General features: G+C 41.3%; 2 protein-coding genes across 3 annotated transcripts in view; one reads left to right on the top strand and one right to left on the bottom strand.

Annotated features, from left to right (window-relative positions):
- LOC109206183 overlaps positions 1–1,197 on the top strand; it is a 3,758-nt gene extending 2,561 nt beyond the window's left edge. The window contains exons 6-7 of one of the 2 annotated variants that reach the window (XM_019368977.1): positions 297–375; positions 519–1,197. In XM_019368977.1, the coding sequence (XP_019224522.1) occupies positions 297–375; positions 519–1,030 (591 nt within the window). In that variant the 3' untranslated portion in view covers positions 1,031–1,197. Of the gene's footprint in view, positions 1–296; positions 376–515 lie in introns of both variants that reach the window. The other variant, XM_019368976.1, reaches the window with a different exon arrangement.
- Positions 1,198–1,677: 480 nt separating this feature from the next.
- LOC109206182 (outer envelope protein 64, chloroplastic) lies at positions 1,678–8,977 on the bottom strand. Its single transcript, XM_019368975.1, has 13 exons — positions 8,525–8,977; positions 7,558–7,710; positions 7,202–7,326; positions 6,927–7,052; positions 6,050–6,229; positions 5,834–5,978; positions 5,255–5,423; positions 4,529–4,663; positions 4,212–4,412; positions 3,201–3,328; positions 3,069–3,120; positions 2,539–2,608; positions 1,678–2,188 (listed from the first exon to the last, which is right to left on the bottom strand). Exons 1-13 carry the CDS (start codon positions 8,725–8,727, stop codon positions 2,106–2,108), a joined length of 1,770 nt encoding a protein of 589 aa, XP_019224520.1. The 5' UTR covers positions 8,728–8,977; the 3' UTR covers positions 1,678–2,105.
- Between the last annotated feature and the right edge of the window lie 2,755 nt (positions 8,978–11,732).

Here is an 11,732-nt window from a genome sequence, read left to right as displayed (position 1 = left end):
TTACTTTACTAGTGTAACCCCTAACCCCCCCCCCCCCCAAACCCCCCAAACCCCTCTTCACTTGCCCTTAAGACTATCAGATGAAGATTCTGTTAGTTGGTATTCTTTCTCTTGTATTTTCTAATCTGGTATTGTATGGTGAGCACTTAGCTGTTAGCCTCTTATGCACACTCACTAGCCTCTTATGACCACTAGCAGTTAGCATCTTGTATCATGATTGACTTATTAAAAACTTGTGTCATGATTGATAAAGCTTTGAGTACACCTATTAAGAGCTTCAAGTTCCATACCTTTAGGTTTTCTGCAAGGAAAGACCCCCTCCATCAATGCACAGCAAAGCAGCATATGAAGTCAACCATAGTGATCCTGAAATTGGTGAGGGTTGATATTTCTTTTTATTCTACTATGTCAGGTCTGTATATTAGGAGGATTTTCTTTTGACAGTAGCTCTATCAATGGAATATGAGCACGGTTTCTAGTATTTCACCTGGCTAATGATTTTCATATAAACTTAGCAGCTTCAGCCTCTGCTAGAAAAGCTTGTGCACTGCAGAAGATTTCCATCCCACATAAAGAAACAATTGAAGAAATCATAGATGATAGGACCACAGAATGCATGTCTGCAGGTGGAAGTTTGCATAAGGAGATTCAAATAGACAAGGAAAATCTAGTTCCAAGTAGTTACATTTGCAACAAAATTAGAGCCTTTAAGGAGACATCCATTGTAGACAAAGAATGTCACAATCAGATACAAAGTGCTGCCAAAGAATTTGAAGGAACAGACAGAAACAGAGGGATTCTCCACAAAAACAATAATCAGCAAATGGGAGAGAATTTTCCGGGTTCCCTCTCGCCGGGGAACAAAAGAGCTGGTTCAATAAAGAACCGCTTTGATCCAGAAATTCAGATAGTTGATGAAGTTAAGGATTACAAACAGCCAATTGTGTCGAAGGTGTCACAGCTTCAGTGGACAGATGAACAGCTTGACGAACTGTTTGCCAGCGAGGATGATGAATGTTCCTTACTCTAAATTTTTTTGTTCACTTTGGTTTAGTTTCCAGTTAACGCTGAAAGAAATCCCTTATATTCGTGTAAAGTGTGATCAAATCCTTTCTACTTTGATATCCCTATTCCTGCATCATTTTAATCACCAGTTTTCAAGCTTTCTGGAATGTGTAATAAAGTCCTTTTATACTATTTTGATGTCCATATATCATCAGTCTCCATCATAATCATTACTGGTATTAATTTGGTGGTAAATCCGTTCTCAAAGATACTCGACAGAAAATTGAATCTAGTAGTGATTCAACTGCTGGTCGAGCTTCCAAAAAAGAACCGGCTGCCCAGATTTAGTAAGCTGTGGGGTCGTCAATGTTGGTGGTTCACTGTCCTTTATAATAGTGATCCTACATCAAGCCTTATAATGCTGGTGCCAGTGACGAATGCACATCCACACGTTTCTGCAGAGCTTTACAACGGTAAACATGAAATAAAGCATGTTTTTCTTTAAGCCGAATAAATGTAGCCTAGAGAGCTCAGCAAGGCTCACGTCCTATAACCATTCATTTTGCAACACCCGACTGAACACTTTTATTTTCTGAAGACCTCGTTCTTCTATCCAAAATCCCAAAGGGTAGATTTTCAGCACACATTAAACACAATATATGGAACTAGAAGTTCTTTGAATGAGAGGATCACTTTGCTTCCCATGCATAACCCCAGGAGTACCTTTATTAGGAATTCCGTATTTCCGTCCTTCAGAATAATATTCATTCCAATAATATAATTTGGTTATGTCAAAAAGATAAAGAGCTCGAGAGGTACAATTTGAATGCAAATAATCTAAACAAAATTGCACTAGACTCGCAATCGCTAGTATATTATAAACTAAAGCCACCAAACTATGCCGAGATCAAGGGGTTGCTCCTCATCTTCAAATTGCTCCTCATCTTCAAATTACTAAGTAAAAGAAAGAATTTCATCGCAAGCCTTCATTTCCTCGTATTTTCAATCTTTCAATACTTCATACTCCTGCTGAGATCACCCGCTTTGACACAAAGGGTTCAGCAACAACAAGCAGCTAAAGCTGTTTACCTTCTAAAGACCTATGGAAACAACTTCTTCAGCCTGTCAGCAGACTGAGATGCTCTTTTGTTGGTTGGCTCAAGAACCAGTGCATATCTGAAATCTGCACAAGGAAACTAGAGAATGTAAGAGAACACTGCAAAGTATATTTCAAAAGTTTTAGGATGGACAGGTCATTTATGAGTTCCGGTCATCAGTTACGCAAGCACCTCGATCTCCAAAGATTGGGCACAATATCTATCAAACCAACTAAATCTTTTAGCACATGCTTTTCTTCTTCAGTTTCCAACTAAAGTGCATCAAGTATTTAGTCCAAGTTGAAGTGGACATATGACAGACCATCTTAGAGTACTTTTCTTCACAGCATACTAAATGTGGAAGCATGTGGCTCAGGTGATTCAACCGTAAAGTTTACTTATGAAGGAATTAACAGCTTAAGTTATTGAGACTCACCTTCAATTGCCTCTTTATAGTAGCCCAGCATTTCCCGTGCTGTGCCCCTTCTTAAGTACGCTTTCACATTCTGCGGGGAAAGAAAGAGAAAGAATGCTCTCCTCAGAAAAGCATAAGAAACGTGATCACGATATAAAGCAAATGGAATCACAAGCTTAAAAAGGGAGATATATTTATATGGCATTACCAGCTTCAGCTAGTTGACCCTTTCCTATAAAATGTAGATACACAAGTCCACTAATAAACCTCGCATGCAGTACCCAAACTCTACCTCTAAAATCCCCCATACCCACAAAACATAAGCCAAAAAGTCAACCAATTTTTAACTCTGTCTCTACCTCACAACATCCTTTTCCAGCATCACTAAAGCAACAGAATTTCTAAAATGAACTATAACACTCAATCACATGATATGCTGAAGAAATAAAGGCCACATAAGAAAACAAATAGAGGTTTACTAGGTTAAAATGGATTAGACTGAAACGTATACTAGCTAAACACGCAGGAGTTGGTGAGGTAGGAAAGTGCACCTTCTTATCAAGATCAATAGCTTTACTACTATCTGCTTCAGCCTGGATGAAACTGGAAGGAGATTTAAATTAGAGAATACGCATTTGACAAGCACGGCTATAGAAAAAGGGGAAAATGGATAAAAGAATTACTTTCGCATCTCCAAATAAGCTGCAGCCCTGTTGCTAAAGTATGTGGCAGTATTACCATTGAGTTTGATAGCCTCTGTGTAGAAGCCAATGGCTTTCTGCCACTGTTTATCTTTGTAGGCCTGGTTACCCTGTGAAAAAACCATATAGTATAAGGACCAAATCTTATATTAAGGGAGCTCCCAAATAACCAACAAAATGACAGAACAAAGCAATACTGAAGGTGCATTAGCAGAATAGCCAGCTTGTCACTTTCACTAAACAACTCAACTTTCTCGCTCCTGAGATCTAGTGCTTTTCCAAATTTTGTCAATCAAGCTCTGATTGCTGGGCTCGGAATTGTTCCAGCTTATATCACAGAACTCTCACTATTTGGCTTATGACTCCATATTATAATTTTTCAAAGCCTGTCAGGGCCTATGTTACGCGGACTCTCCAAAATACTGCCGCACCCGTGTCGGATTCTCCAAAAATACATTGCTTTTGGAGAATCCGACACGCACCCGGCGATATTTTCGGAGAGTCCGAGCAACATAGGTCAGGGCTGAAGAAACTTGGTCACATCACCTTATTCCTTTCAAGAAGTCTGTTAGATAGGATACATAGCACTAATTTGCTAATGTTCCTCTAGTTGAGGTTGGCAATGAAGTGGTAGGATGAACCATGTAACTGACATAGGGTGCTAATGGGACTGCGAACAGTTTCAGTTCTGAAATTGAAAGAAAAAAATGTATGGGCATCATGCAAATGCAAATCACTTTCTATAAGTATCAAGCATATTGTACACCATAAAAGGCCTGATGTCTAAAAAGTGGGAGGGTTCAGGACAAATGCAAGAAGTGACGAGCTCCAATAAGAAACGTCATACAAAGAACAAAGAGAATTGATCCCTGGCACATTTAGTAAGTAGAGCAGATAAAGCCAACCGATGGTTATAGCTTACAACCACTCTACATTTAAGAAATTGACAGCAATGTCCCTCTAAAGATCCACAGCAGGTTATCCTTCGATTACCTTTTCTTTAGCCATTTCAGCAGATGCTTCCTTGCTGATGGCATTACCAGATGTTGATGATTTTGTGGCCACTTCTGCCTGTTCCTGGATTGACGCATACATGCTCTGAATAGTGTCGAGCAAAAATCGGTCACCCCCCTGCCTCACCACGAAAGACACAGAAGTTGGGCATTTATCATGAAATCCCATTGGTACGCAGACCTACGGCACGGAAGCACATAGCATTAGATAAGTCTGATTCAACACTCAACTGTACCCAAGACCAATTTAAATTTGTGGGTTTGGGGTACAGAGGCACAAGAGAGAAAGCCATTCACCTGACAGCCACCTGACATGCTAGCTATGCTTGAAAATGAGCATGACCTAATCTGGTAGTCCTCAGACTGAATCTCCTTTGCACCAATCTTCGGAGGAGGTTCAGAAACGGTGGGGATAACCAAAATTCCATCATCCTATAGAAACAATGAATTTCAGCAAGAGTGAGATGACAGCGTGAGACAGGAGATATTAAGATATCATTTACAGCAAGATTACTTCAACATAACGTTAGCAGAGAAATAAAAGCAGCAAGATCTGAGAACTTTATCCAGTGAGCTGAGGTCGAGCATTAGTCAGGTAAATGACAGACTCTACCATATAAAACAGGTATTTAAAACATGCAATGTTCAATCTTTTATTCTCAAGTAAAATTCCATCAAAAAAAAAACCACATGAAGCAGTAACAGCATATATGTATTTACCATGAAATCCCTTATGCAAAGGAAACAAGCAACATTAGAAATTTTAACCAATCAATGGCCACAAGGGGGTCTTAATTGTTCTCAAATTTCAACAGTATCATGTGATAAAGTACTAGCTGAAGTTCATAATCCACATGGACAAGCATTTTTCAAAGGTTTGGTCCTCCAAATAAAGGGGTAGGTTGAGAAAAAATCAGGCAATCCCATTATAAGAACCAACTTACTCAAGGGGTGGGTTGGAAAGAAACCAGGCAACCCATTATAAGAAGCAAAATTAACTAAATGAAAACCAATACTACTTACTTTCAATAGATCATTTAGAGCTGAACGCAATTCGTTCCTAACTGCATGACAGTTTTCAATATTTGTATCTGTGATCTCCGGTCCTCCTTGAATTTGTGCGGAAATAACAGGGTCCAGATTGGGCTTTGCAGCATTGATCCACTCCAGATGATTTTGTTTGAACTCGTGTCTGCACAAACCATAAAAACCAATTAAAGGCATTGCAAAAAAACATCATTATCACCATAATACACTACGAATTACCCCATTCAAAGAAACACCAGGTAGGTTCATTTATGCGTAAGCGTAACATGTGAATGCTTTAAAAATAGTTGAGGAATAGTAGGGCAGAACATTAGAATTTCTTCTCATCACAGATCAGAGTGTGTACAGGAACCCATACACCACCCTCTTCAAGCAAGTCATGCAAAGAGCAGGTGACCCAAATATATATGCTTTTAATAACATAGCAAAAACTAGCACAAAATAGATTAGAAAGGTTCAACTACTTTTGCAAGCGTCCATCAGATAACGTGCCCCAAGCTTCACACCAGTAATAAGTGCATCTAGTGATCTCTGTTGCATCAAGCTAAATCTCACCTCTTAAGTATATGCATAACATATGCTAGCAAGTTTGTTGATGAAGATTTTCTTTCACTATTGGACTTTTTGCTAGCAAACTGTTTTAAGCTTGGAATTTTTGAGTTTAGATAGGCTTCCAGATTCTCATGCCTTATGATTTGTCCTGCAAGAGGTGATTCTCAGAAGGTGTGTGAAAAAGTTTATCATAAGAAAGCACAAACTACAAACACATACTTCCAAACAACTTTTCCACAGCTTTGATCACCGCTTGACTGATGCGACCACCAGAATTTACTGACTGAAAGCAATCATCTGCTATCACAACATTCCTGGGATTACGCTGACTAGCAAATGGAACCTGCAACAGGACATGCCCGACACGGCGCAATATGCTGGGATCTCTAGCTAACCATCCTGCAGTTGGTCCAAATTCACTATAGCTAAACACAGAATACCACACACAGCCTTGACATTCAACTTAGTTATTTTGTAAATTCATATATACCTAAAATAAAATCAAGAATTTAACAATAGCAAATATAAAACATGACCATAAAGAGCAATTTTGACATGGTAAGCTACATCTATCCCACCCTAGTTTCAAAAAAAAAATATCCCACCCTCAACCCTCTTCCCCAGGATCAACAGTGGCCCTTCCCATACTACTCTTTTGGTGTCTTGAACCCCCAACCTCAAGGCTGGAGGTGGGGCTGCTTTTCACTCGAGCTAAAGAGCAACTTATGGTAAGAAAAGTATAAGACCGAGTTGCTGGAAATCTTTGCCTGCATTATCATTCAAATTCAATTATCTTCAGCTATTACTAACCCCCCACCCCCCCCCACCCCCAATAACAAGAAAATCAGCTTCGGTGTCCCTTCGGTATGAAAGTCCACAATTGAGTACATGATTGAGTCATCTTAAGTTGGAATAAAATAAGTTCCGTGGTGAAAAGACTAAGACTCTTGGTATCAGCTCTGCAATCCCAAGATGTCATGCTCACAAGAATTTCTCGGGGGGAAAAGTGAAGTTGAAAGACGTGAAAATGAATAGAAGATGCCATTCACTGAAGCATTTATAGCACATCTCAAGTGATTATATCGACAACACATACCAACAGTGTCAAGACTAGCTGAAACTGGAATTATGCCAGTGTGAGCAACAGTTCCATGAGATGGCCGAAACCCTAAAACTCCACAGTATGCAGCAGGTACTCTCACACCTCCAACAGCATCAATTCCTGGATAACAAATTGTACTGTAACTCAGAAGAGCCTACCAGTAATTAGTCTATATTCATTTCCTATAAACATGACGCGTTATGATGCACGCTCAATCGAACAAAAAAAATGGCAACAGATGGACATAGTTTGAGATATAAAAGACGCACCCAAGGAAAAATCAACAAATTTTGCAGCCACAGCAACAGCAGCGCCACTAGATGATCCTCCCGGAATCCGTGCAGGAGCAGCAGGATTTGTCGGAGTATCGTAATGTATATGTTCTCCACTAATACTGCACAGTAAATATGACAAGAATAATCAACAACACGAGAAAGACTATAAAGTGCAGCAGACATATGCGTAACATAACACAAATTGGAAACATAACACTAACCGAGAAAATAACAAATAACTAGCACTTATGCTCATACTTTCAAATTTCAAATTCAGGATCCAGCATACTGTGCCTGCTAATCTTAGAAAAAGAGGCAAACTTTAACCAATGAAAAGTTCAGGAACAAACCCAAATGCCATGTCATCTACAACAGTTCTTCCGGTGCATGTGGCTCCTCCTTCAACAAGTGCAGAAACAACTGGAGACGTCTGACTAGCAGGTTCGTGAGTCCTTGACCACTCTGGGTTTCCGAACCCTGTCACAAATCCATTGACATCGAATCTGGGCAATCAAAATTTAATATGACTTCAGTAGTTCCAATATATATGAATTCAGGAAATTGGAAAGAACTGTTTCCCAAAAATAAACAAATCAATTTCAAATAGAAGTCCAACGGGAATTTGACAAGTAAAAAACAAAAAAATTATAAAACAAGTGGGAGCAAAAAGTGCAGCAAGAAAGAGAATCCTACAGCACGTGTGGAAAACTCTCCAGATAGAATGTAGCATTATAGAATCCTATCCAGAAATTCGACAAAGCCTCTATGAAGCCTCCATCCCAACATATAAATCAGTAGTAGTAACTCAAAATGGAGGAGGACAAAAAGTCAGCATACAGAATATGTAGATATTGGAAACAAGTTCACTTCAGTCATCAAGGGCGCCTACGCAAACCTAATACTCAAGCAAGACTCTGATACAGTTGCAAAATCAAACAAACTGCGCCTCAATCTCAAATTATGAAATGGTTGAATTCTGGCTTTTTAAATCCTCTTTATTCATTCTGACATATTTGAACACACTTGGAAGATACAAAATGGATCATTTTTTATGACGGCGGTGTCCGAGCCAGCTTGCTGTTGCACCTCGACTATTCCACCGGGCAGCTGCTACCTCACACTGAATAAAAAATAAAATCTTTTTTTTTTTTTTTTAGGGGAGGGGGGGGGGGGGGGGGGGCTCTCACGTTTTACAACAAGTTTAATGTAGTAACAAGAAAAAGTTGCAGATAAAAGAAACAGTAACAAGAACAAAAAACTTATGTTCCCAATTCTTCCTCAGAGCATATATATATGGGTAAGATTAAAGGAGCTTACACATCGGAGATGGCGAAAGAGAGGCCAGTGAGTGGATGAGGAGCTTTAGGAGGAGGTGGCTGAGGCGGTGGCAGAAGCTGAAGCCGTTCAACAAAGGCTCCAAAGTCAGCTTTAACAGCTTTCTTAAGCTTTCTGGTCATTATGAGTATTCCAGCCAATCCTAATCCCAACAATACCCACAAATTTGCTGCCTGCGACGCCATTTTATTCACCACGAAAACTCAACAACTATTGTATTTGCTCCAACTATTGATTTTCTATAGCGACGCAATCCAGTAAAATGAATATACCAGTTTGTGTATGAGTTTGGGGGTTTGTTTTTAATACTTTCTTGGATTATTTTTCTTTTTTTGGGGGGTGGGGTGGGGGTGGGGTGGGGGTTTGAGGGTGGGGGTTGAGGATAGAACAGTGGAAACCTAGATAGAAGGTTACAGCATTCTGAGCTGGGAATTCAAGAAGTTGAATTGGGATGTGAATCTTATTTGGTAAAAGGTAGGAATTTTTCGCAAAATTTGCAAGAGACCCCCGTAATATTTTGACTGTTTTAAATAAGCCTCGCATCTTTGGAATTATTAAACTATTTCAGGAAATTGTTTAGACATTCTAATTGTGGCTCTATCCAAATTAGTCAGACCTTTTATTAATATTTCATGAAATTGTTTAGACAATCTAATTATCTTTTTACTTGGAGCATTACTATTACAAAAATAACAAGAAAAATAAGTGCGTTATTAATTAATTATTATATTAACTTTGTATAAAAATTAATGATGATGTTTGCTCAAAAGTTATCACATATCTTATGAGTATAAAACAATATAAATAAATCACGGGAAAATCATAGCAAACCGTAATAATCCGTTGGACCAAATGAAGGAAACAAAAATTAATACTCAGGATTAGGGGGAGAAACATTAGAAACCTTTATTGATAATATTGGTTTGGTCTACCTCTCCATGGAGAGGTTCAGAGCCTTACAATGGTGTTCCTCTTGCCCATAATTTTGGGTATTGTTGTCCCTTTTTTCTCTCTCAATAGTGGTCATGAAGAAGCCCCTCTTTTCTAGGGTTCCCTCTCTTGGTATTTATAGCTGTGAGCTTCGTGAGCTGGCAATAAGTGACCGTGACCACGTTGGGATCTCGCCTTTATGGTGGCGGATAGGCCATGGCCTTGTCGATCGAACCAGATGCGGGCTGAACATCGTCAATTCTGAATGGTCGTGCCACTAATTAATCATGAATTAACTTAAAACGGGATTAGCCTCGTTAATTATCGTGGGGTCGAATTCTGACCCATACAGTTAGTCCCTCCGCTTATTGAGGTCGGGCCTTGGCCGAGCTCGATGTGTGGATTCCATTGGCTGTATTTCGAGAAACACGGATGGGGATGTCGACTGTTGCTTCGGTCGAGGCCGAATTCTTTTTGGCTATGGTCCTTAGCCTTGTAGAGTATTAGTATCCTGTTATTGGGCTCTCAAGTCATCGTTCGATCGAGGTCGAACTCTCCTCCTGGGCGAAGGCACTTGACCTTTTAACTTACTTCGAATGAGGTCGAGCTGCATTGTGCTCTGATCCTTATGTTTGTTTTGGAAGCATACCCGTCGGCCGTGGCGGACGAGTCGTATGTTGTGCGGCCGAGGGGAATGGGGGCACGCTTGATACGTGCTCGGCGGTGGCCTTAGCCGTTTACACGTTGGAGATGGCCGTAGCCTTTCATACATTAGAGATGGCCGTGGGGAATGAGTATGCGCCGGGTACGTATTTGGTCACGTCCAGAATTTTGAAGGCGTACGGCACATTATTTCGGCGTCCGCAGGCCGTAGCGATTATTCTGACGGCGGTACGTTGGCGGATGGCTGAGAAGCCGCTTTGCGGAGCTTGTCATGATGACGCTTGCTTCGGCAGAATCGAACCGTTTTACGGTTGGTCGTGCAGTTAATGATGGCTATTGGGTTTCGCGAAAGCCATTTATGTTGCCTATAAAGGTGGGTTGAGGCATTCATTTCCCATATCTTCATTGTTCATCTGAGAGAGATTCTGAGGAAACTTTTTCATTCCGCTAATTCATCTTCTCCTTTCTTTCCTTTGATTGTGATAACCTTTGTCTTTAGTAGATGATTGTGATAACCTTTGTCTTTAGTAGATCAACAATGGCAGGCAGTTCTTCCCACGATGCTCTTCCGATAGATTTTTCGGTAGTTGAAGGGCCACCTCCGGCAATGGGAGGTGCAGAACAGATAGAGACCGGAGAAGTTCCGTCGGTTGACGAGGTAGTTCCTCGGCCCGGAGGTCTGGCGATTGATTTCACTGTCGACGGTGGAGAGGAACCGGTGGATGAAGCCCCGTTAATGGGGGAGATTGGGGTGGCCTTATTACGGGAACAGGGGGTCATTCCCACCCATGCAGACATCGTTCTCGCTAGAAGCGAGGAGAGGGTCCACACCGACCGCAGGGGATACTGCGTTTTTTACGCCTATCCTTTCAGGTTGGGGTTCAAGATCCCGCTCCCAATGTTGGTGGTGGATTTTTGCCGTTATTACGGGGTGTGCCCGGGTCAGCTCACTCCTTCCCTCTACAAATTGTTGGAATGTTCATCAAGTACACGGAATTGGCCCGTAGGGAGGTCACGCTGCAGCATGTGCTTAGTCTCTACGCTCCCAGAAAGTCCGTGGCACCATGATTCAGGCGTGCCCTCGTGGGTTGAGGGGCCTGGTCATGAGATTGGATGACGAGGTCGACCCCCGCCCTTTCGAGCACTTCTTTTATATCAGGACCAAGCATCTGGTGGCGGATGCTACTGGGTTCCCAGAGGCTTGGAACCATGCACGTAAGTTCTTTAGTGGTTGAATTCCCTTTTCTTCCCCTCTTTATGATTTGTGATCATGAGCGTTAACTCGTGTCATTTTTTGTAGCCGACAGGTCGCCGCCGGCCCCATTGTCTTGGATACGCGAGTGGGTCGAGGCCGTACTCCCCATACGGTGGGGATACGCACATGGGCGTCTTTCTGGGAGAGGCATGGCCGTAGGCCCGTGGCAGGTAAGAAATTGATTTCTTCTTCTGTTCCGCTTTGTTTCAACTGCATGGCCGTAGGCCCGTGGCAGGTAAGAAATTGATTTCTTCTTCTGTTCCGCTTTGTTTCAACTTTATTCATCAACTTTGTTTTCTTGTGATCAGGGAGGGCACGCCGCGTCAGGGCCCCTCAGTTGGC

This window comes from Nicotiana attenuata, unplaced genomic scaffold, assembly GCF_001879085.1.
Source record: "Nicotiana attenuata strain UT unplaced genomic scaffold, NIATTr2, whole genome shotgun sequence".
Taxonomy (NCBI): domain Eukaryota; kingdom Viridiplantae; phylum Streptophyta; class Magnoliopsida; order Solanales; family Solanaceae; genus Nicotiana; species Nicotiana attenuata.
The sequence above is the reverse complement of the archived record's forward strand: the minus strand, read 5'-3'. Positions and strand labels throughout refer to the sequence as shown.